Source organism: Cricetulus griseus, chromosome 8, assembly GCF_003668045.3.
Source record: "Cricetulus griseus strain 17A/GY chromosome 8, alternate assembly CriGri-PICRH-1.0, whole genome shotgun sequence".
Taxonomy (NCBI): domain Eukaryota; kingdom Metazoa; phylum Chordata; class Mammalia; order Rodentia; family Cricetidae; genus Cricetulus; species Cricetulus griseus.
This window is the reverse complement of record NC_048601.1, coordinates 16,965,844-16,991,708: the sequence shown is the minus strand read 5'-3', so window position 1 is coordinate 16,991,708 and position 25,865 is coordinate 16,965,844. Positions and strand designations below refer to the sequence as shown.

At 42.4% G+C, this 25,865-nt stretch overlaps 2 protein-coding genes across 15 annotated transcripts in view; one reads left to right on the top strand and one right to left on the bottom strand.

Annotated features, from left to right (window-relative positions):
• Nucleotides 1-25,865, top strand: part of LOC100762270 (killer cell lectin-like receptor subfamily B member 1F) — a 103,416-nt gene that overhangs the window by 29,399 nt on the left and 48,152 nt on the right. For 2 of the 12 annotated variants that reach the window (XM_035448979.1, XM_027429788.2), the window contains exon 1: nucleotides 22,814-22,949. The exons of 6 other annotated variants lie outside the window; for them this stretch is intronic. The gene's annotated coding sequence lies outside the window, so the exon portion shown is untranslated. Of the gene's footprint in view, nucleotides 1-9,378; nucleotides 9,536-22,284; nucleotides 22,352-22,813; nucleotides 22,950-25,865 lie in introns of those variants that run through there. 4 more of the 12 variants (XM_035448976.1, XM_027429793.2, XM_027429790.2 and 1 more) reach the window with 4 other exon arrangements.
• LOC100761404 (C-type lectin domain family 2 member E) lies at nucleotides 1,082-24,719 on the bottom strand. Of its 3 annotated transcripts, none has more exons than XM_027429804.2 (6): nucleotides 24,276-24,719; nucleotides 9,360-9,454; nucleotides 7,148-7,279; nucleotides 4,269-4,444; nucleotides 3,636-3,742; nucleotides 1,082-2,504 (listed from the first exon to the last, which is right to left on the bottom strand). In XM_027429804.2, exons 2-6 carry the CDS (start codon nucleotides 9,445-9,447, stop codon nucleotides 2,360-2,362), a joined length of 648 nt encoding a protein of 215 aa, XP_027285605.1. In that variant the 5' UTR covers nucleotides 9,448-9,454; nucleotides 24,276-24,719; the 3' UTR covers nucleotides 1,082-2,359. The 3 variants fall into 3 exon arrangements, with proteins under 3 accessions (XP_027285605.1, XP_027285604.1, XP_027285606.1); XM_027429803.2 differs by lacking the exon at nucleotides 24,276-24,719 and adding an exon at nucleotides 22,078-22,139; XM_027429805.2 differs by lacking the exon at nucleotides 24,276-24,719 and adding an exon at nucleotides 10,765-11,425.

Below are 25,865 nucleotides of genomic sequence, written 5' to 3'. Positions count from 1 at the left end.
ATCTCTATTAGTTCAAAGCCACACCGAGCTACACAAAATTGATCCAGTCCTAAAGAGAAACAGCTCACATAAAGGTGATCACAAGCCTTTAATCCCAGCCCTAGGGAGGTATAAAAGGAAGGAGCAAAGGGTCTCATGAGAGAATTTGACTTTTTCCAAGTTGAGGAGAGGCAGCAGTCTGGGATTTGGTGGAGACAGGACTACCATTTCAGTCTGAGGTAGAGGTAAGTATGAGGCAGTGTCTTGGCTGTTTTGCTTCTCTGATCCTCAGCTTGAAGCTTGAACCCCAGTATCTATCTCTGGGTTTTTGTTTTCATGTTACAGGAATGGGCTTTGGGGCATCTGTCTTTTAGTCCATTCTGCTCTTGTAAGTAACTGCACACCCATATCCCTATATGCAACCCCGATAAGACTCATGGGTGACCAAGTTGAACTTTGGTGATATCTGTACTTTGGTCCACCATGAGCTCCCTCTCTGGGGTGAGTAGATTTGTGTCTTGTATCTCCCAAGGAAAGTTACTCACATGACAACCACACACAGTTTAATGATATAAAGTAATTTGTTTCTCTGAATTTTTTTGTAGGAAAATAGCCTTTTTGTAATTTATGCTTATATATAATCCAAGAGGGAATCCCATAGTCACTGTCTTGAGAACGTATCTTCCTCACTTATATGATTTGAACCCTTGGGTTGGACACACTGTGATGTTCTCTGTGAATACAGAAGTGCACACAGGACCTTCTCATTAGTCTACTGGGAATAAAATGGATGGCAAAGCAAAAGGGGCTAAACTAAGTTGAAGCAGAACACTGAGAAAAGTATTTTCCTGAATAAAAGATGTCTGTATTTAAAAATTAAGAAAAACTGGCTAAGCCCAGTGGTGGTGACACATGACTAAAAACCCCAGCACTTGGGAGGCATTGGAAGGCAGATCTCTGAGTTCAACACCAAACTGGTTTACAAAGCAAAGCAAAGGTCATTGAAATCCTGTCTCAAAAAACAAAACAAAACAAAAGAAAGAAAAACAATAATAAAAAATAAAGTTACAGACTCAAAATAAGCACAGTCTACTACAAAAAATGAACATTAACTTTTTATTTGATTTTATCATTTATTTGTGAATGTGTATCTATACAGCACAAAGGTCATAGGACAAACTTCCTGTGGAAGGTTTTCTACTTCCAACACATGAGTCCAGGTGTCCAACTCAGGTTATCAGTCTTAGTGGACGGTGACTTTACCTTCAGAGCCATATAACAGAGCCCAAACACATGTTTTAGTAAAGAGTAAAGATATGTCCTATGTGGTAGTTTATAGCTCGATTCTTGCCATTTGTGGATTACATAGCAACCTTGTTACAAAACAAACTTCACAAAACTAGAGAGTGTCAAACATCAGTAGTACACAGTTTGCCTAGCATGCATGAGAAGGTTTAATATAATGTCAATAAAGAAAGAACAGAGTTAAAAGAAGAGATGCTTGTGACCTGTTATTTCGTCCTTTTTGGGACTCCTCAGTACAGTATAGCATATGACCATAAACTTAAATTATTTTGTTCCTGAAAATTAACAAGTGTAAATGAAGGCAAGATTAGCCATCAGATGCTTTAAAGGAGGTTCTGGAATTAATTGTCTCCTGATCTGAAAAGAGCCTAACAAGGAATAAAATTCAAATGGCATACTCACATATGAAACTCTCAAAATGTTAAATTAGGAAACTAAAATTACATTTGCTTATCACATATTCTTAGTCTATTTTAATTAAAAAAGAACACCAAGAAGTAAAGTTGAAAACCTTTGACAATGGCATTAAACCATAGAATGTGATCTTGTCTAGATCTCCCTTCATATTGGTCATTGAATTTTGTAAAAAAAAAAATGATGATCATGTTTATTTGGAGGACACAGGCCAACCTCATCTTTTTGTGATTATTGAACCATTTCCATGGGTTCAGCCAACCTACAATTTTATGTCCCATGCATTCAAATCAAGAACTAATAAAAATTCATAACTTGTCATAAAAGTGTAGTTCACTAATACAGACATGATTGTATTTCAGATTTAAGATATGAATACTAGGGAACTGATATTGGAATGTAAAACATAAAGTAATGAAAAAGAACAAAACAAACCAAAAGAAAAAAGAATATGAATACTAGCTTATACCCAAAAGTCTGTATAATTCAGAATCATCCATGCTCTCTTCCCATATCTGTTATCCTCTAAGTAAATTTCCATCTTTTTGGCAACACATATTATTGATGGATGTAGATAATTTTAGCAGATCAGGAGTAGAGTAGCAACTGTATATAACAGGTCAAAGAGCATCTGTTTCTCATGCATGCTTTGGCACATTCCCTAGCCTGGATTTAAAATTTCTGGGCATTGTGAAGTACATATTTTAGACTTTCTACAAATCCACTTCTTATGTATGTAGTCCTTGGCACTGCTGATTCCGCTGTCATTCAGGTAGGCATATTCTCCTCCACCTTGGGTGAGAACCCTAAAACAAAAAACAAAAAACAATTTCCATACAGGCGATATTACTTTTAAACACCTGAACTAATTTTACCCTAGCATCTTTTACATGCTCAGGGATTGGCTTGAATACAACACCTTTGTCATTTGTTCATGTTGAGTCTTACATTGTTTGTAAACACATTTGACTTGTGCTTGATGTCGTGTTCAAATGGACTACTCCATGGGTGGTTTCACTGAGGGTGATTTTCAATTCTATCTTAAAGCATTTTACACATGTATAAAGGTGGGGAAACCCCATTTCTCAGTAAATTACTGAGAGGTTTTTAATGATGGACATGACCCAGCCTATGTTCTATTCTTCCATTCAGAAAGCTATTTTCTCATCCAGGAGCAGACTCGGTGTTCTTTGATGATGATACTTTAGAGGACATTCCCAATGCCCCTGGAGTCTCGGCTTCTGTGAACAGATGCAGCTGTGCAAACAGCTGTGTGACAGGTCCTACTACCCCAGCATTTCTACAGTGGCTTCCTAGGCTTTCAGAGCTCTCATTGACCATCTTCTTATGAGAGTGTCTATCATCAAGGAAAATTTTTGATTAGTGATGGAGCAGACAACATCTACTCCAGGTGCCTTCATCAAGCTAAAAAGGACTTTGAGTAAAATCACACTAAGTAAAAGCCTTGAAAATGATGGCCTATAAATGGGAGAACATTCAAAGATTTAAATGTGTAAGAACGTGGAGTTGTCTGGGAATTGGCTCTGCATGGAACTACACACCCTGCCTCTGAGCCACATCTGCTCACATCAGAAGGTTTCTATTTCTTCCTTTCCTGTACATTTGACATCACTTGATGTAGCCATTCATAAACACACACACACACACACACACACACACACACACACACAGACACACACACACAGACATGCTCTCACACACACACACACCACACACACACACACACACACACACACACACACACACATACACACACACACACAGACATGCTCACACACACATACACACACACACACACAGACAGACATGCTCACACACACATACACACACACACACACACACACACACACACACACACATACACACACTTAACAACAAATGATCACAGTAGGAGGAAAAGTGTTCTAAAAACATACAAGTTGTTATATTCAGTGTTGTCTGTCCACATCCAAGGGTCTTCGGGTGACTCCCTGTGAAGGCCAATCCAGTGGTCAGAAGGTCCCTTGTATCTCTTCAGGAAATTCTGCCATATTACACAGAAAACAAATACATGTGTCTCTCAGCTTTAGATGACCCTTGAGTGTCTCCAACCTACAGACGTCTTTCAGGATGGCAGCTGAGGATCATTGATTTTGGAGCCACAATAACCCTCTGGTCCCAGTGGGTGCATTTTATATCCATAATCCAAAATACAATGCTCCCTTCCCACAGTGGCTGGGAAAGTCCCTAATGAAAAATGTCCCTGAGATTTTTGATAGACACCACTTTCAGTACGCAATATGTGCATGCTTGGAGGAAAACTTAAATGACCAGTAGATTCTATGTCTGGCCATTTAGGTTTTAATATGTGCACTGCATGAAAAGATGTCTCTCCTATATGTCAGGGCTCCAGCCAGAAGCGATAACACCAGCAAATGGCACAATCTGCTCCATATATGGCCATCTGCCTAGGGTAGGGTCCTTCCTTATGCTTCAGCTTTAAGATCTCCATCTCAAGGCAATACACATTCAACAGAACAACCCACAAACTAATCCAGATCCTTTCTTACCAGCTCCTCCTGGCTCTCATGTATAGCTAGATGGGCCTCTAGTGCCATGCAGGAAGTCTGGCTGAATGTCCAGTTTCTCATTTCTTCAGAAAAATAATAACATTTATTTCCAAATCCAATCCAGTCTTTTGGGCAGGTAGCATAGCAAGGTCCACTGTTCTCAGTGACTGGTCTCCCTAAAATGTAAACAGTGCCACAAATAAACATTCCCATGTCTGGTTTCTTTGTGTAGCCACCCAAATGTCAGAGGTGAGGTGAGTCCTTGTGTTGTACATTCAAAACTGATCACCAAGAGAACATCCTAGCATTATGGTCCCTATACCTGGGCCTTCCAGTAGTTTCTGAGGAAAGGCTTCATTTTCTTCTTTGTACTTTCTGATTTGAGACAGAATCGCAATATGTCTATCCCCTGCCTACTGTAGGACTGTAGTTGTCTGGAGCTTATGGTAATCCTCCTGGCTGTGCCCCCTGAGTGCTTGGACAAAGGACATCATATTGTGTGAGGAAATCATTCCTAAGTTATCAGCCTCTTAGGGCTGTTCCTGGTTCCTGGATTCCTATAGTTTCTTTTCCCAGAATCCTCCTTCACATTCTGTTATTTTCTTAACTAAAGAAACAAAACTCCTCCCTTGTCTGGGTTTTACTGTAGAGAAATACCTTCCTGCAAACCATGGCATGGGTAAAATGTTTCTTTAATACCAAAATTTTAATCAAGGGCTTCCTAAAATTCTATCACAAACACACACATTAAATGTATATAACCAATGATGGCTCTTATTAGAGCCAATTAGAATGGCTGTCATAAAGAATCTGACAACAATGCTGGGCAGAGGTGAAGCTTGACTTTAATCTCAATACTTGGGATGCAGAGGCAGGTTGTTCTCTGCACATTAGAAGCATGTGCAGAATTAGAAACACTTATTTACTGTTGGTGTGAGTACAAACTGATACATCCAGTATGGAGGTTTCTCAGAAAAATGTATTAATAGACCTGCCATGTGACACAATTCTGCTACTCTTGGGTATGTAAAAAGAGAATTCCACATTCTACCCTAGAGAAACTTGTACATTCATGGTTATTGCTCCCCTATTTGTAATAGTTAGAAAATGGACCTGACCTACATGTCCATCATCTGATGGACAGATAATGAAAACATGTTACATGTACAAAACAGAATGTTATTCAGCTGTAAATGAAAAATGAAAATGATAGGAAAGAGGGTGTCCTGGGACGGTATAATATTGAGTGAGGTCTCCCAAACTCAGAATGAAAGAGACCCATGTACTCTCTCACAGGCAAAACCAGCCAGTGATGTACAGTGTGAACCCCTGTGAGTGTGGGCCTGGTGTAACACACAGGGATGAGAGCAAGGAAGACTGACGTAAGGTGATTAGGAAGGACAGGGTGCAGCAAAGGACCTGTAAACATGACCAAGGGTATAAAGGGAAGAGGTTTTTCTTTTTTTTTTAGTTTCAATTCTACCAGTTTTTCTTTCCTTTTTTGTGGTTGATAAATACATAATAATTTGCTTGGCAGTGAAAGTGTAAAACCATAGCCAAAGCTCCATGTCTTCAAAAAGGCTATTGTAACTGTGTGGAAGTTCCATGAGATACATAGAGTTTGAACTTGACACATGTTGAAGTGGCTATGCTAATGGAGCTGTGTGATGCTTTCATTTAGGAATCTATTATAAAAAAGTGTTTGTGTGTGTCTATGTGTGTGCATGTATGTGTGTAAGTGTGTGTGTGTGTGTGTGTGTAAGAAGCTCTGAATGCAGCAAGCTTTCAGAGCACAGCTTAGAAGAATAACAGACACTTTTCTTACCTAACTTCAACCTTTTCTTTCTTTAGCAGTCCAGAACATATGTGCTTCTGTTTCAATGATCTAGTGAGTCTTAGAAATAAGTTATTTGATTAGAAATGTTAAACACCAGAAATGGCCACCCAATTAATTTTAGTGGAGGGAAATTTGTTGTAGCTGTTGTCAGTTCTTATACCAAGACAGGGACAAATGCAATGGGCACTGAGGGTTACTGTCACTTCTTTTTATCTGACTCTTTTCAGAGCTACATAATAGTTTAGATTACACCTACTAAGTCTTGTTGGCAAATACTTGTCAGAATAAATACTTTGGCAGACTAAAGTTGATTTCATTAAACAATATTGGATGGTGGTGGTGCACACCTTTGATCCCAGAACTTTGGAGGCAGAGGCAGGTGAATCTCTGTGCTCACAGCCAACCTGTGTATCCAGTGAGTTTCAGGACAGCCAGGACTACATGGAGCTACCCTGTCTCAGAAAACCAATATATATCGATATCATAGAGCATTTCCTCCCACTATGGCAACAAAGTTGTACAAGTCTATCACAGTATACAGAACAGTCTACAACTAAAAACTTAGGAATCACATCTTCTGGAACTTTCTATTTAATATTGTCAGACCATGGTTGAAATGTTTAACTGAAACCATGGGTCATGGGTTGGGCGTCCTTTACCTTTCTCCACCTTATTGCTCTTCAATGTTCTCACTTCCCTCAGCTGTAGCAATCTCGTTGAGAGTCTCTTTCAAGTTTTCCTCTCCTTTTTCTCTGTGTTGAGTAGTTAATCCAGGTGGACATACGTCTCCTGCGTCTCTCTAGAGCTTGCTGAATGCCATCTTCCCAGGGATGCTGAGCCTGGCCTCCTGTGCACACCACAGCCTGTGCTGTCCCTTCACCGAATCTTCCCACTAGATCCTAAGTTCCCAGAGAACAGGAATTTCCAGTGTGTTTCCTCTCCAGCCCTTCACACAGTGCCTGGCTCACAGTGGTAATTAAGGATTTGCTGACATCATACTTGTGTAGAAAATGATGCACAATTTGTAGAACAAGTCACTCACCTGACAATGACAAAGCAACAGAAAGTGAAAGTACAGTTACAGTGAGGACAGCGATCACTCCGTAGCAGCAGTAAAGCTTAGCAGGAGACTCAGCAGAGATGATTCTCAGACATTTTCCTTGGACTTTTTTACCTGAAAATATCAATATCAGAACATCAATTTCAAGAACTTGTAAAAGCAGGTAAAGGTGACCCAGAAAAGGGTTAGTGTGTCCGCTCAACATTCTAGTGTGACTCTGGGGGTCCTAGGCAGGACAATGGGACAAAAATAAGAAAAAACTGTCAGGCCTTATAGACATAAAAGTCTTGATATTCAGACAACATGGATATATCTACACATAAATTTCTTTTTTGCCTTTTTAAATTTCAATTAGAAACAAGTTTATTTTACATGCCAATCCCAGTTCCCTCTCCCTCCCTTCCTCACCTGCCCCTCACTCAACCCCCATCCTATCCTTTTTCTGCTCCCCAGGGAGGGTGAGGCCTTCCATGGGGGATCTTCAAAGTCTGTCATATCATTTGGAGCAGGGCCTAGGCCCTCCCCCATGTGTCTAGGCTGAAACAGTATCCCTCTGTGTGGAATGGGCTCCCAAAGTCTATTTGTATACTAGGGATAAATACTGATTCACTACCAGAGGCCCCATAGATTGCCCAGGCCTCTTGACACCCACAAGCGGGGGGAGGTGGGGTGTCTGCATCCGTCCTATGCTGGTTTCCCAGCTATCAGCTTGGATTCCATGAGCTGTCCCTTGTTCAGGTCAGCTGTTTCTGTGGGGATAAATTTCTACAAAGTCTATTAAAAGGGCTGTAAAAATGATGAAAGTGTTTACAGCATTGCAGGAAAATATGTCAATAGGCAAAATAAATTTCATTTTTATATACCAGCAATTATCACAGGCAAATAATTATATAAGGATAGCAATATTCATAGTACTTCTAAATAAGCAATTACTTATCTAATGAAACATTGGGTTTTTAAAACTCTTAGTACATTGTAGGTACAATTTCTTTTGAGCGAGAGAGACAGACACAGACACAGACAGAAATAGACACATACAAAGACAGACACAGACAGAGATAGACACACACAGAGACAGACAGACAGACTGACAGACAGAATAGAGACACACACAGAGCATGGGGGGACCCTACTAGCCCACCATTTATCTTTTTATTACTTTTTAGGGTCCAGATCAGAGTGTTCATTGCACTAAATCCAATTTATTTTTCTAGTGTATAGGTAAAGTGTTTGGTATTGTAACCAAGAAATCTTTGCCTAAGAAAGCTGCTATTCAACAAGATGTTTTTCATTTGTTTTCTTCAAATAGATTTAAGTTCTAGACTTCCTATTTGGGTGTGTGGTCCATTTTGAGTCTGTTATGATAAACAGGATGAGGTGTGAGTCTACCATGGAAACCCACTGTCTATCATCATATACAGAAGAGTGTTTATCCTCTTCCTACTGAAGAATTGTCCACCTTCCCCAGTCTACAGTACACACTCACATGCACTATAAACACACATTGATTTTTAAAAAGAAAAATGGGCCATATTATGGAATAAAATTTTGCTTACATAGTAATTATATGCATTAACTACGCTTAATATTACCAAAATCTGGGGAAAATAGTTGAAAAATAGTTTAACATTTTGTTAAAAGAGACCATATTTCCCTCAGGTCCTGTACCTAAGGGAAATGCCTATGTTTATATAAAATCCTCCCTGTGTTGACAGCAGCTTTATAAATTAATCCTGTGTTTTACTCCAGCTCAAATATCCCCTGAGCTTGTGACAAAGGAAAACAACATTACTCAGCACTGGGGAAAATGACTTAAAAAGGAAACCTGGACATTATGCTTGCACCTACCCATATATTATGCTGGTAAAATGATCCTCAGCCTGCTGTCCCCACAGGTCCCTAAGTTGGGCCATACACACCAAAAGTAAATCAAACAAACAAATGCATTCCAACCAAGAAAACAAAGACCATGTCTCAGGCTTTTGTAATTAATTCATTATTCATTTCTCTTGCCTAAAAATACTTAAATGTTATGTACTCTGACAGAGAAGCTAATATAAGAGAGCCCTCCTCCAATCTCCACTTCTACAGAGACCCACCATGACAGGCTAACAGGCAGGTGTTTCAGTTCCTCTGAGGGTCCCAGGTGAATCTCATCTATTTTATTTGAATCAAATAAGATTAACATACATACCTATTTCTACATCTTTCAGGCTGTCTGGAGTAGTGACGTCTGTCTTTAACAAGCCTGTGGAAGCTTCTTTAATCTTTGCAGCAGTCATCTGTGAGCTGAAAGGAAGAAACTCAACTGAATTCAGGAGGAGGTTTGAAACTCAAAACTGTGGAGAGGTTGAAAAAGCCTTGCATTCTGTATGTTGGTCCTTATAAGCACTTTACATGCTCAGTCCAGCCTGTCTAGGTGATTCATTAACCACTCCTTATCAGTCCTGAATACGTCACCTCTCAGCAGATAGAATTATAGAATTACATATTAGGCAATGGCCACTGTGAAGACCAGTCTAAGCACACTACAGGTAGTAAATGATCTAAGACTCATGTCTTTCCTCCTTTCTCTGTATACCAGTTCATTTTTCCCATTTTTTATTTTCTGATATCATTTTACATTCCAATCACAGTTCACCCTCCCACCCCTCTTCCCAACCCCCTGCCACCTCCCACCCTCCCTCACCTTTTCCATAGCCCTCACCCAGTCCATTCCTCCTCACAGATAAGGGCTCCCAAGAGGAGTCAACATAGTCTTGTACAATAGGTTAGGGCAGGGCCTGGCTCCTCTTCCATGCATTGAGACTGAGCATGGCATCCCACCATAGGGAATGGGCTCCAAAAAGCTAGCTCATATACCGGGATTATATCATGGTCTTACTGCCTCTGAGCATGGCAACCCATCATAGGGAATGAGCTCCAAGAAGTTAGCTCATGTACCAGGCTCACATGGTTCTTCTGCCAGGGGTCCCTCTGACAGTTCAAGCTTCACAACTGTATCCCACATCCAGAGGGCCTAGTTTGCTCCCCTGGAGTGTCTACAGTTGTAGTTCTATGAGTTTCCATAAGTTTGGTTCAGCTGTCTCTGTAGATTTCTCCTTTATGATCTTGATCTCCCTTGCTCAAAGTTCCCTCTTTCCTCTCTTCACCTGGGTTCCCGGAGCTTGGTCTGGTTCTTGGTTGTGGATCTCTGTGTCTGATTTCATTAATTACTGGATAAAGGATCTATGGTGATAGTTGGGGTATTCATCAATCTGATTATAGGGGTAGGCCAGTTCAGGCATCCTCTCTACTATTGCTATGAGTCTTAGTTGGGGTCCTCCTTGTGGAGGACCTCTCTATTAAGATATCTTTTCATTGCTCTTGCATTGAATCCCTCCCCACCTAGGCCATATCATTCCCTCCTGTTCATATCCCCTCCCATCCCCGTTACCATCTCCCTGCCCCCAGTTTACCCTGGAGATATATAACATCTCTTTCCAGAGTGACTCATATGTCCCTAAGAAGTCACCCTTGTTACTTAGGTGGAGCTGTAGACTTTAGTCTGGTTATCCTTTGCTTTACCATGTAATACCCACTTCTGAGTGAATACATACCGTATTTGTCTTTTGAATCTGTGTTACCTCAACCAGGATGTTTTTTTTTCTAGTATCATTCATTTGCCTACAAGTTTCATGGGGTCATCATTTTTTACTGCTGAGTAGTACTCCATTGTGTAAATGTACAATAATGTCTTTATCCATCCTTTTTGAGGGGCATCTAGGTTGTTTCCAAGTTCTGGTTATTTAAAAGAATGCTGCTATGAACATGTGGTATGATTGAGTATACTTTGGATAAATGCCCAGTAGCGGTCTTGAGGTAGATTGATCCCCAATTTTCTTAGACACTGCCATACTGATTTCCAAATTGGCTGTACAAGTTTGAACTCCCACTAGCAGCTGAGGGGTGTTCCCCAACTCCACATCCTCTCCAACATAACCTCTCTTCTATATTTTTGATATTAGTCATTCTGACAGGTGTAAGTTGGTATCTCAGGGTCATTTAGATTTGCATTTTCCTGATAATTAAGAATGTTGAGCAGTTCCTCAAATGTCTTTTGGCCATTTTAATTTCTTCTGGTGAGAATTCATTGTTTATATGAATTCTATATCCCATTCAAGTGTGTTATTTTGTATTTTGATATCTAGTTTCTTGAGTTCTTTATAAATTTTGGAGATCAGCCATCTGTCAGATGTGGGGTTGGTGAAGAACTTTTTCCATTCTGTAGGCTGAAGTTTTGTCTTCTTGACAGTGTCCTTTGCTTTACAGAGGCTTTTCAGTTTCACGAGGTCCCATTTATTGATTGTTGCTTTCAGTGTCTGTGCTACTGCTGTTATATTTAGGAAGTGGTCTCCTGTGCAAATGTGTTCCAGGATACTTCCACTTTCTCTTCTATCATGCTGAATTTGCTGGACTTATTTTGAGGTCTTTGATTCACTTAGATTTGGATTTTGTGCATGGTGATAGTTACAGATATATTTGCAATCTTCTGTATGTTAACATCCAGTTATTCCATCACCATTTGCTAAAGAGAAGTTCCTTTTTCCATTGTGCCATTTTGGCTTCTTAGTCAAAAATTAGGTGTTCATAGGTGTTTGGGTTGATATAAGGGTCTTTGATTTGATTCCTTTGATCTACCTGTTTGTTTTTATGCCAATTCTAGGCAGTTTTTGTTGCTATAGCTCTTTAGTAGAGTTTGAAATCTGGGATAGTGATGCCTCTGGACATTCCTTTATTATACAGGATTGTTTTATCTATTCTGGGTTTTCTGTTTCTCCATATGAAGTTGAATATTGTTCTTTCAAGGTCTGTGGAGAATTGTTTTGGGATTTTGATGGGAATTGCATTGAGTCTGTAGTTTGCTTTTGGTAGGATTGCCATTTTTATTATGTTGATCCTCCCTATCCAAGCGTATAGGAGATCTTTCCATTTTCTGATAGCCTCTTCAATGTCTTTCTTCAAGGACTTAAAGTTCTTGTAGTATAGGTCTTTCACTTGTTTGGTTAGTGTTACCCCAAGATATTTTATATTTGTTGCTATTGTAAAGGGTGATGGTTCTCTGGTTTCCTTTTTAAAACATTTTATAACTTATTTATTTGTATTTTATGTACATTAGTGTTTTGCCTGCATGCATGTCTGTGTGAAGATGTGGATACCCTGGAATAAGGAGTTACAGACAGTTGTGAGATGCCATGTAGGGGCTGGTAATTGAATCTGGGTTCTCTGGAGGAACATCCAACACTCTTACCCACTGAGCCAACTTTCCAACCCCATCACTGAAACTCTTATAAAGGAAAACATTTAATTGAGTTGGCAGCTTACAGTTCACTGGAGCACTTGTTTATGAAAAATGAGACTGAAGCCAGCTTCCTGTGGGATAGATCCTGTTTCTTGAGGCTGCAGCTTTACCAAGATTAGCCAATATGGCAAAGCTAAAACCTCCACCATCTTCATCTCCTCTGACTCTCAGTTGATGTCAAAACTACTAATTTTTTTCCAACTTTTTTAATTGATTTAGAAACAGGATTGTTTTACATGACAATCCCAGTTCCCTTCTCCCACCCGTCCTCCCCTACACCCCCCAACTAAATCCTTATCTGTCACATATCTTTTCTGCTCCCCCTGAATGGTGAGGCCTTCCATAGGGTGTCATTAGAGTCTTTCGTATCCTTTGGGATAAGGCCTAGGACCACCCCCATGTGTCTTGGCTTAGGGAGTATTTCTCTATATGGAATGGGCTCCCAAAGTCCACACCTATGCTAGGGATAAATACTGGGCTTCTACAGGAGGTCCCATAGATTTCTGAGAAAACCACTAATTTTTCACATAGCCTCTTCTGAAAACCTTGGGTCAGGTAGGAACAATGTAGGAATCCAGCTCTGTACATAGACACGGTCATCCCTTTTCAAAGATTGTCTGAGACTGTGATTCACATGGTGCCTGACATTCTTTTGCTATCTCAGTCTAAAGGTTGGTACATGCTATAAGGACTGAAATTACAAATCATAAAAGTGAAGGCAGATAACACCCTGACAGGAAGGGAGGAAAGAAAGAAGCCATAGATTAAAAGGCAGGATAATAAACTTCAGAGGTCAGAGGTTTTTGCTCTCACTGACACTAAATATTTAAAATCTGTCTTTGCAAGGAAGAGTAATTATGATGCCAAAGATGGGGGAGAAAGACCACGCCATGTCCAGAGGACAGCATCCAACCTCAGTCCTCCATATCCATCAGCTCTACAGTCAGTCCTTCTGACCACATTCGGCAGTATTCCCTTGACTTAGGATTAAGTGAAATTAAATGCCTTGTTTGAAACTGAACTATCAGCATTACTCAGTACTTTGCCCATGTATACTTGCTCTGGCTCACCAAGTCTGTTGGAAGATATAGTCATGTGTTGCCTCACAGGCCTTCATAAGACCTCTCGGCCTTTCATTGTGCACACTAATCAGTTCAGGGTGAACTGATGACAGTAGGGAAGTAGCAGCAGGGACAGCTGAGAGCAATGGTGATGTTGACCAAGGCCACAGAACACCAGAGACAGGGAAGGAGAAAGAGGACAAAGGGTGCTGCTCTGAGGCGAAAGAAGGATGTATGGATGTAAGGAACAAGTGAAGAGCTGTCCACCAGCAGAGACAAGGAAGTCTGATGAGGTCTCAGGGTGTTAGCGATATTGATGATGGCTTTGAGGCTGAACAAGCAACAGCTACTTATTCTCAGTACTTGGACATCTTGAGTCACCACTTTGACCATTCTCTAGAGATATTTGTCTGACCAAGGCTGACAGGTGACTCTTCTACATAGATAAAATCAATACTTACCGAAGGCATTTATCTACATGTCCATTTGGCAAGACATCAGAAGTAGATTCCTTCATAGAGACCTCCTCAACTCTAATTACTAAGCCATGGCATCCAATCTCAAGATTAATTTTGGAGGGGACAGAACAGAGACCCCACTTTCAATACTTGGGGTGACATGCCAATAAGTGGGCTGCATTATTCCTAATAGCCAGATCATGGAAACAACCTAGATGCTCCTTAACTGAAGAATGGATAAAGAAAATGTGGTACATTTATACAACGGAGTACTACTCAATGGAAAAAAAAACAAACAATGGAATCTTGAAATTCACAGGTAAATGGATGGAACTAGAAAAGAACCATCCTGAGTGAGGTAACCCAGTCACAAAAAGACAATCGTGGTATGTACTCACTCATAAGTGGATACCAGACCAAAAGCAAAATTTACCCAATCTATAATCCACAACCCCAGAGAAGCTAGAATCCTTTTGCAGACACAGATGGAAACAGATGAAGAATTCCACAACTAATCCATGGGTCAAGCTCCTGGAGTACAATTGAAGTGAGAGAGGAGTGATAATATGAACAAAGGAGTCAAGACCATGATGGGGAAACCACAGGATCAGCTGACCCAAGCTAGTGAGAGATCACTGACTCAGGTCTGACAAATGGGGAACCTGCATGAGACCAAACTAGACTCTCTTAACATAGGTGACAATGGTGTGACTAGGACAATATATGAGGCCACTGGCAATGGGTCCAAAATCTAACACTAATTCACAAACTGGCGTAGTACAGCCCATTCTATATGGAGAGATACCTTGCTCTGCCTAGACACGGGGATGTGGGGGTGGAGAGTTGCCTTGATCCTGCTTGAACAAGATGATGGGACAAACTTAGACTTCCTCCGGGAGGCCTCACCCTCTCTGAGGAGGAGAATGGGGAGAGTGGGAGTAGAGGGGGGAGGGGAAACTGGGATTGGAATGTAAAAAATAACTAAATAATCTGTTATCTAAACTTTCTAGTGTAGACCCACACCACTGTTCAAGTTGCTGCTCACAATAGCCCAAAAGTAGAAGGAGCCCAAGTGGTCAACAGCAGATGGTTGGATAAAATTTCATATATAGGAACTGGAGAGATGGATCAGTGATTCTCAGGGCAGGCTGTTCTTCTAAAGAACCTGGGTTTGAATTCCAGGACCTACATAGTAGCACTTAACCATCTGTAATGCTAGTTCCAGGGGGCTCTGACACCCTCTTCTGGTCTCCATGGGCACCAGACACCAAGTGGCATGCAGACATACCCGAAGGCAAATTCTCATTAAAAGAGTTTTAATTTATGTGTGTGTGTGTTTTGCATTCCCCCTCCTACCTTCATGTCTCTCCCTTCCAGCCCCTTCCCCCTCCCTTCTTTCCCCTTTTCCCTCCTTCCTTCATTCTGCCTGTCATATGAACAGCCTAGCCACTTTTATGTTTTCCTATTTTATATCCTTTTCTGTAAGGAGACATTTCAGATGTGTTTTGCCTTTATTGGTTGTGTTCTACTCAAACTCCATTATCAAGAACCATCTGTAGCCTTAGTGGAAAATGTGTCATGTCTGTCATTGTATCGAATGCGGTTCATTCTCCTGCGATCATTTGAACTGTATATGTATCAGTATGAAAAAAGGGCTCCCATAAAAGGAGTGAGTGATAGCTTATTCTAGAGCTAAACATGAATACCCATGGCCCAGTAACACAGACTAAGTTTCCCCAAATGCCACGATTCAAAGTTTTTATACTAATAGAACAAAGAGTGCCATAAATCAAAACTCATTACAAATATGGTGGAAACCATCAGAAAGACAGTTTACAGCAACATGAGAAAACCTCTGCTAAAAGTCTCATATGCTACATGGTGGCATACTTCAGGTTTCCGTTGATGGAAGCTAGGAGTCTGTTAACACTGTCCAAACATGCTTCACCTGTCAGCTACAAGTCAAGTCGGGCACAGAAGTACACAGTGAGAGGCTATCATTTAAAAGATAAATTGTAACTGGGTTCTGGACCTGCAATATCCCTCCCTCTCCACAATCAATCAAGCTCTAATCAGGCAATCAGGATTTCTAGAGGGTTCAAAGTGGGGTGCAAGTTTCATTGCACAGTGATTAGTAAGTTCTTTACAGGAAGTGATGACCACTAATACATGTGTCTGAGGCCTGTACAGGCATAAGAACATGGGTTACTCTCTGATTTTCCAGAGAGAACACACACCAGACGTCTATTTCTAGCCATTGAGGTGGCTGAGACAGAGTCTTAATCGCGTCTGGTGTTTCCACTGGGCTCAACTCAATTGCTCTTCATACAGAAAATGAGGAACTTCACCAGGCTGAGGGGGGTGCTATTGATTTCTAAGACTTATTTGTCATTTCTAGAAAGTTGCTGTGTTAAATCTTCTCTTCTTTCCCTGCTGTCTGCCCTTCAGGAATATCAACTTTACACTCACAACATCTCAACAATTACCCTTTTCATCACTTTAACTTGGCTGGCAGGATCAACTTCATGGTCACCATTTCTAATGTAGTCCTCCTGTCTTTAGTCTTTATTGTTTTTCATGCCTCTGCTAACTACTAAAGGTTCATTTACTCCATTCATCATGGTGCTTTATTATCTGGTTTTTTTTTTTTTTTCCGTTTTTCTAGACAGGGTTTCTCTGTGGCTTTGGAGGCTGTCCTGGAACTAGCTCTTGTAGACCAGGCTGGTCTCGAACTCACAGAGATCCGCCTGCCTCTGCCTCCTGAGAGCTGGGATTAAAGGCGTGCGCCACCAACGCCCCCCTGCTTTATTATCTTAACTCAAGCTTCTATGGGTGTTAATCAATTTAAGTTGCCTTTAAGTTATTGGAGCATAAAGAGCTTTCTGTACGATTATATTTTACTTATACTAAAATTTTTATTCTAATGTAAATACTTTGTTAACTTACAGATTTGTTTCCCCAGATTCTGATGTAGTTCGTGGTAAAAGAATGCCAGTGCTATGTTTATGAAAAGCCCTCAAGCAAGCTTTCTTGTAATTCCATGTAGTGTGCATTGTGTGTGGAGATGTCAGAGACCAGCTGCCTGAGGGCTCTGTCCTCCACCTGGATGGAAAGAAGTTCTTCCATTTCTGTTTGTAGAAGTGAGCCACAGCCAATGTGGAGAATCAGCAGCCACTCAAGTGTTCAGTCCTTGTGCGGACCTCAATGATCTTGGGGGTCAGCCCTCAAGGGTTCGGTTCCCAGGACTCTGTCCTCTTAGTGCTTAGCAGAAGCCTCTGTTACAGCTCTCAACCCCAATCTGAGACTCTTGTCTGTGAAGACTTGGGAGCTCTCTGAATCTCTTTGGCAACAAGGACCTGCTGTTTCTCTTCACTTGCTCCTTACAGCTCTTTCTCCTTCCTCAGCATCAGCTCTGCACCCCTTGTCCTCTTCTCCTTCCTGCCTTCTCCCTCCTGCTCTGGAGGCTCACAAATCGATCAGCTGCTGCTTCTTCAGCTGTCAATCATCAGCTGCCTTGCTGTGGACACAGCATGGCCTGACCACACTCAGCTGTCTGCGCCTTCGCCATTCTGCCTCTGCTATTCTGTGGCCTATGCTATCACCCCTGCTCTCAACTATCCCTGCGGATTCTGCCCTGGTATTACCAGCACAGCCTGATCTGCTTAGAGAAGGCAAGAGAAGCACACTGCAGGGAAGCCCTTTGAGGACTGCTGTTTCGATACCTGGGGATGCAACTCAGGAGGACATCCATCAGACCTGATGAGGCAGAGCAATATTCTTGAGCAACTTAAAAATGTTGTGGTCATGGCCATTAGTTTCTGACCAGTCACATTTCACTTAGATCATCCACAACCTTGAATTTTGCACCAACCACAAGCTTTGAGGCTTATGTTTCTGACCAATCACAGACTGGACTGTTAGCATCAGTCATAAAATTCTTTTTGCTAGACAACCAGGAGATGTATTCCTCCTCTCCCCTTGGTGAAAATCACTGCAGGGTCATGTAGAGCTCAGTGAAACTTTTCATAACAAAGACTGGTTTAAACTGTTGCCAACAGCTAAACCAAACTTAGTGAAATAATGCAACAAATGCAGTGTGTGTGTGTGTGTGTGTGTGTGTGTGTGTGTGCTGTAAGAGTGGATATGTATGCATTTGTTTTGCAGTCTTAAGTGTAGGCACACATGTGAAGGAAACTATTCAAATGTACATTCACATAACAAGGACACCTGTTCAACTATGATCATTGCAGCATTATTGGTAATAACCAGAATCTGTAAGCAGCCTAGATGCCCCTCAACTGAAGAATGGATAGAGAAAATGTGGTACATTTACACAATGGAGTACTACTAAGCAGGTAAAAAAACAATGGAATCTTGAAATTCTCAAGAAAATGGATGGAACTAGAAGAAACCATTCTGAGTGAGGTAACCCACTCACAAAAAGGCAAACATGGTATGTACTCACTCATATATGTATATTAGACATTGAGCAAAGGATTACCAGCCTATAATCCACACCTCTAGAGAAGCTAGGAAACATGGATGACCCTAAGAGAGACATGCATGGTCCCCCAGAGAAGGAAATGAACAGATCTCCTGAGAAAATTGAGAGCATGGAAGGAGGGGAGAGGGAGTTAGGAGAAAGAGAAGGGGAGGAGGGGATGGGAGGACATGAGGTAACAGGAAGATTGAGTCAGGGGAAGAATAGAGGAGAGCAAGAAAAGAGATATCATAATAGAGGGAGCCATTATAGGTTTAAAGAAAAATCTGGCACTAGGGAAATGTCCAGAGATCCACAAGGATGATCCCAACTAAGCATCTAAGCAATAGTGGAGAGGCTACCTTAAATGCTCTTCCCCTATAATGAGACTGATGACTACCTTAAATGCCATCATAGAGCCTTCATCCAGTAGCTGATGGAAGTAGAAACAGAGATCCACAGCTAAGCACTGAACCAAACTCCTGGAATCCAGTTTTAGAGAGGGAGGAGGGATGAGCAAAGGGGTCAAGACCATGTTGGGGAAACCCACAGAAACAACTGACCTGATGACCTGATCAAATGGGAGCTCAAGGACCCAAGTCTGACAGACAGCTGGAGATCCAGTATAGGACCTACTCGGGTCTCCTGAACATGGGTGTCAGTTAGGAGGCCTGTATAGTCTATGGGGCCTCTGGCAGTGGAACCAGTATTTATCCCTAGTACAGGAATGGACTTTGGGAGCCCATTCCCCATGGAGGGATACTCTCTGACGTGACCCAGAATGTTTCAGCCTTAGTCCATGAGGTTCTGCCTGAGTGGGGGTGTATGGACCTGGAAGCTCCTAGTAACCCAACGGCAATAAAGACCAAATGCAGGCATCTTGTCATCTTCAGAGAGCCCTCAGTTCCATGTTGTAGAACTAGAGTCATTTCTTTATTAGCCATCTTTTCTGGTGTTCCTTAACCATCCTGCCTATACCACGAGGGGAAAATTTCTCTTTTTCTCTCTGCTCTGGTCACTAACTCACCCCTAACTCCTAACCTTCTGTCCTCACAAGTTACTAACACACCTCTGCTCTCCCAGCCCAGGTGAGGGCCTATTCAGATGCTTAGGCGCATAGAGATGCAAATTAGGAGGCATATTACCCTGAGGCCATGGTAAACAATAGTAGCCCTACTGGCAAGAACAATACAATAGTGGGCCAGAGCTTTCGGGTGCTCCATGTTTAGTGAAACCAAAGGCTGGATCTCAAAATATTCCATAGCAGAAATATTTTGGTCCCCTACAACTCTCTCAGCCTAGATTCACAGGGGAAGGCCTAGGCCCTGCCCCAAATGATGTGACAGACTCTGATGACCCCCCCCCCATGGAGGGCCTCACCCTCCCAGGGGAGTGAATTGGGGGTGGGATGGGGGTTGGTGGGGAGCATGGGAGGATGGGAGGGAGAGGGAATTGGGATTGATATGTAAAATAATATTGTTTCTAATTTAATTAAAAATTAAAAAAAGAAAATTTCCAAAAGCAAAAAGACAGATAAAGCTGGGATGAGATGCACACTGAGCCACTGGGTTCCTTGAAGGAGGTATCTACAGCTAAAGGAGGTGTTGTGGTGATGAGAGGACCATTAGACAAGAACCAGAAGGGTGCATGCACTCCTGAGGTGTTCTCTTCACACCCTGACCTGGCCTCTCCTGGTGTCTTGGAACTTAGAAGTTAGTGTCAAGTGTTCAAGTGCTAATGGCCCCAGGAAGTTGCCCTGGGACTGAATTTTGAGTCCTGCCAGTCACCACTTAGGAAGGCCACCTCTCTGTGCAGCCTCCCTCTGGGCACTGATTTTCTGCTGTGAATGGCAGGGCCACTGGGAAAAGGAATAGAGAACATGGAGGATTCCATGCTTTTTTTGCTCAGTAGAGCTCCCATGCCCAAGGAGTAGGAGGAGTGCATTTTCCAGAATGGCCAGCAGGGGGCGTGAGGCAGTAAGAGCCTCCAGGCCTAAATGATCTGTTTCCCTGAAGGGAGGGAGTCTAGTGTGAAGCTGGGAGTGCTTGACTCCCCCTCTTACCCCCCCAAGAGGTTGGGTTTGAGGCAGTGTGGACAAGGCTCTTTTGCAGTTCAAGCTCTGAGCTTCTGCCTTCGAGGTGGGGCCTGTGACATCACAGAATAACTTAATCAACTAGACCTCTAACTCTCTTTGTTTCCTTCAGCTGAGAGGTACACTGTAGTATTCCCTGAAGAGGCAGAGGGAAGGGGATCTGAAGTTCAAGGCCAGCCTGGGATTTTTTATTTCTGCAAACATTTTCAGCATGAATCCATGGTCACACATGACTCCAAAGCATCCTTCCAAAAGCCTCAAAGCCCCTCTTTCCACTCCAGCTGCTCTCAGCTACCTACAGCCGGCTTGCATCAGCTCTCCCAGTCACACGGCTGCAGCTGCCAGCCCTGGCTCATGACCAGACTGACACAGCTGGATCCCAGGCCTGTCTATGCCTGCAGGCCACACCCCTGTCCTAACAAACTTGGTTTCCTCGTGTCAGTGTTGTCAGCCCCCTGCCCATTTGGTTCTTTTTCTGCTATTTGTGCTGATGAGAAGCAGAGAGCAGCCATCCCCCAGAGCAGAAGTGATCACTGCAAAAGTTCCTGACTGATCCAGTATTTATTTTTACCTCCCTCTGACTCAGGCCAACAGTTCCTCAGGGAACAGAAGTAGGAATGTGCTCAACAGAAATGTGGTTTCCCAATGGTGGTTCTTAAGTGCTTCAGGGAAAGACGGCAAGGCCTTGAGCAGGCTGAGGGGATGGGCTATAGAGATGATTCAGCCATTAGAGGCAAAGGTCCAAACCAAACGTTAAGAGCTTGGCTCTCAGCAGCCACAGCTGTCACTCCAGGTGCTACAATTCTTATTTCTTTAATAGGCCATGCCATACTTCAATGAAAAGAAAAGATTAGATCTTAAAAAAAAGGACCATTTTTACTTTAAATTTATTTAAAATTCAATGTTTAAGCCTAACCCAATTCTACTTAGTTTCCTTTAGATCATTAAATTTGTTCCAATCAATTAACTTTAAAGTTCAGCTTGAAACAGAGAATATTCTTGGGAGTGACACATTTGGAAAATACGTAGTGCTCCATTTCCGTGTCTGGTCTGCACCAGCCTTTTTCTGGGGATGGAGGTCCTTAGTGCTCTGTGCATCAGCTTTAGGTTTCAGAGCAGTGTGGGGCTACAGGAAATGTCCAGCCAAAGGGAAGCATACTCCCCGCCTGCTGACTGCCACACATCCTCCACACGGCCCACAGCACATGCCCCACATGCTCCATAGGACCCATGGTTTGTCTTCTCTTGCTTTACTTAGCTTAGCAACCTGGTTTCATTATTGTTGTATCTGGTTCATTCCCCCTTCCCATCCTTCTTCCCTACCTCCCATGAGTTTCTGTAGTGATATGTTATTTATGATTTATTAGAGCTTGACTGAGGATTCAGCAAGTCAGAGTTAGCCTCAAGCTATAGAGATCAGGCAGTGGTGAGACACACCTTTAATCCCAGCAGTCAGAAACTAGGAGGTGGTGGTACATACCTTTAATCCTAGGACTCAGGATTAAGAGGAAGATGGTTCTCTGAGAGTCCAAGGCCACCCAGATCTACACAAGACTGAGTCAGTCTAAAAGAGAATTATATTTCACACCTTTAATCCAAGCAATAGGGGGCAGGAGCAAGGAGTATGGGGCACTCATTCTCCAGCCACACTGAAGATAGGTATTCATTCTCCAGCTCCAGGGAAGAGAGGTTACAGCCTGAGGCTTGGTGAGAGCTCCTGGAGACAGCATCAGCCCATTCAGCCTGATGTAACGGTAAGAAGTTAGTGGCCAGCTGCTTTGCTTTTCTGATCTTCAGCTTGAAGTTTGAACCCCACTATCAGTCTCTGAATCATTTGCTTTTCCTGTTACAAGCCTCTGTGAAGACACCAGGTCACAGGCACTCCCGATATTTTCATCTTTTCCATGACACTTGTGCTCAAATGTCCCCACTATTAAACGGGTCCTCACGGCCTCCTCCCTTCTCCAGATTCCTGTAACGATCCCACAGTTCACAGGCAGAGTTTGTGTGGGTGGGCGGTCAGTGGGAAGCCTTCCTGTCACGACAGCCATGGAGCTTCTTTGCCCAGTTCTCACATGTCAGGGCTGACCTTTGGTTAGGAACTCTTATCTCGGAGAGGTGTGGTCTCCTGCCTGCTTCCCTAAAGTCAGAGGTGATGCTGTGGGGATATGTTCAACCATGTTCATAGCAGCATTGTTTGTAATAGCCAGAACCTGGAAGCAACCTAGATGCCCCTCAATCGAAGAATAGATGGAGAAAATGTGGTACATCTACACATTGCAGAAATAAAGCAATGACATCTTGAAGTTCTCAGGCAAATGGATGGAACTGGAAGAAAACATCCTGAGTGAGGTAACCCAATCACAAAAAGACAAGCAGGGTATGCTCACTCATATATGGATATTAGACATAAAGTAAAGAACTACCAGCCTACAATCCACACCACCAGAGAAACTAGGAAACAAGGAGGACCCCAAGAGAAGAACACATGGTCCCCCGAAGAAGGGGGGGGGGACAAGAACCCCTGAGCAAATTGGGAGCATGGGGGGAGAGGGGGCTGATGTGGGAAGGGGGAGGGGCATAAGGGGAGGGGTATGGAGAACGAGAAGACTGAGAAAGGGGAGAAATAGAGGAGGGCAAGAAAGGAGACGCCTTGATAGAGGGAGCCAGTATAGGCTTGGAGAGAGGTCTGGCACAGAGGAAATGTTAGGGGATCCACAGGGATGACCTCAACTAAGAATCTAGGCAGTGGTGGAGAGACTGCCTTTGATGCCCTTCCCCTATAATGAGATTGATGACTAATTTGGTTGCTGTTCCTAGAGCCTTCATCTAGTAGCTGACTGAAGCAGAAACAGGCACCCACAGCTAAACACTGAGCAATACTCCTGGAATCTAGTTGTGGAGAGGGAGGAGGGATGAGCAAAGAAACCAAGATGGTGCTGGAGAAACCTGCAGAAACAATTGACCTGACCTAGTGAGAGCACAGAGACCCTAGTAGTAAAGCTGGGGTGGGGGGGGCAGCATTGGACTGAACCAAGCCCTCTGAATGTGGGTGCCAGCTAGGAAGCCAGGGCAGTCTATGGGATCTCTAACAGTGGAACTAGTGTTTATCCCTAGTACACAATTGGACTTTGGGAGCCCATGCTCTATGCAGGGATATTGTTGCAGCCCAGATAGAAGAAAGTGGGCCTGGACCCTCCCCCAAATGATATGACATACTTTGATGGTTCCCTGTGGAGGCCCTCATTATCCCTGGGGAGTGGGTGGTCGATGGGTTGGGGAGGTGGGTGGGAAGCATGGGAGGATGGGAGGGCAAAGGAATGGAAGATTGATATGTAAATAAGAGTACTTCTAAAATTAAAAAACAAAATGCTCCTGTAACTGAAAACATTTTCATTACACACACACACACACACACACACACACACACACACACACACACACACCAGTTCTTTGAGACAAGTTAGCCCAGGTTGGGAATTCATCACATTATTTTTTCTGTCTTTGCATGTACTTGATATTTTGAATAATAAACATTTTGAGTTGAACTTAAACAAAAATAGTAAGGAAAGAAGGAAATAAGTGCTACATAGGTAGGTAAGTAAACACATAAACAATTTCCAGAACTGAGACATGCAAATGGGTTTGAGGGTAATTAAAATAAACGTCACACATTACCTTACTGCAAAGAAAGCTATTATGGAAATCTTGATGCGATGAATTCAAAGGACATCTTTATTTAGTGCCCAGCTGCAAAGAAAGAGGGTTGAGAAGTTTCTTTGAGCCAAAATCCAAAGGACATTGTGTACGCTGACCCAGAGACTTTGGGGACCCCACATTAGGCAGACAGCTCCATGGGAGAGTCAGGTGGGTTCAGAGAAAGAGCAAAAAGTCCAGCTTTGGATAGTTTCCTAAAGAGAAAGAGAAGCAGAACACAGAGAAGCTCAGATCTTCTGATTTAGAACTCAGAAAAGCCGTCGAGCTACACAGACTGCTTGGCTGCAGCTCCACAGGTGACCACGCAGAGTGGAGATCAGGGAAGGAAAAGCTCCTTATCTCAGTAGAGAAATACTTTCTCCTGACACCTCTTTAGCATGGCTTTAGGTGAATCAGCCTTCTTGAGGGGTGGTGTCTTGGCCAGATGAGTGACAGGCCCAGCAGGACACAGTGGTGTGTCATGTCTACCCAGGCCAAGAAGCAGATTCCATTCTATTTATGGAGGAAATGGAACTCAACAGAGCACTGATGTCTTCAAAGACCTCAAATGCTACTGTTAATTTCATGCTCAAAAGAGCCCCAAATTATTTAAGTTCCAGGCTAAAGCTGAGGACTTGACACAATGTATTTCTTTCATGAAAATCTAGGGACACATCTCTAAAGGTGCTCAGCAGACATGAGCAGTATCAGTTACACCCTGATGCCCAGCATCAGGGTGGGGAGCTCCCTTAGAGAAAAGAAACAGGAATTCAATCATTTCTCAACTCTGGACTGGGAAAGACCCAACACCATTCCAGTTTCAAGGAGAATTGAATCATTTTATGCATTGATATGCTTGGCAGCATTTTAAACACATTAATTATTTCACAGACACTTAATAGCCTCCTTAGAACTTTACATGTAGATGTAACCATATAACTAGGAGGCATGACTGTTCTTTTTTTTGCCCTATTTTCTTAGCTAGGACCTCCAGAGTCACAATAGAATGGTGAGCAGACATCCTTGCCTTGCTCTGGTTCTCTGGGAGGAAGCATTTGTGCTGGCTGTAGTTAGAATTTTGTTTTGGTTTATCATAGGTCTTGTGAGTTTGAGAAAATTCCTTACATCCTTTTTTTCTCCTTTTTATTGTTATTATTTTTAAATTTCATTTTACATTCCAACCAAAGGTCTCCCTCCCACCCCTTCTCTCCCAGACTCAGAAAGACAAACAGAGTATGGACTCACTTATAAGTGGATATTAGATGTAAAGCAAAGGAAAACCAGACTCCAATCCACAGCTCCAGAGAAATTCCTCAATTCCTACTGTGCAGGGATCTCTTACTGTGGATTTATATTGAATTTTGCAGATGCTTTTGCTGAATTTACTGAAGTGTTCCTTTTTTATTTTCTGATTCTGTTAACACATTGAATTACACTTACAAAGTTCATTATTATAATGAGTTAGATACATAGACAGAAAGAACAGGGTCCAATATAATTCATCTCATTCTCAAACTCAATATTTAGCCCAAACGCCTTTGGATTCTTGACTCTCAGGCCTCCATCTCCCAT

Bases quoted from the DNA above. Each gene is read 5' to 3' on its own strand.
- LOC100761404 (XM_027429804.2), bottom strand. From the start codon at position 9,447: ATGACTGCTGCAAAGATTAAAGAAGCTTCCACAGGCTTGTTAAAGACA. The intron at 4,445-7,147 runs GTGAGTGACTTG...TTTACATTTTAG, and splicing joins TGTTGCTTTGTCATTGTCAG to GGAGACCAGTCACTGAGAAC. The intron at 2,505-3,635 runs GTATGTTTTTAG...TTTTTGTTTTAG, and splicing joins AACACTGAATATAACAACTT to GGTTCTCACCCAAGGTGGAG.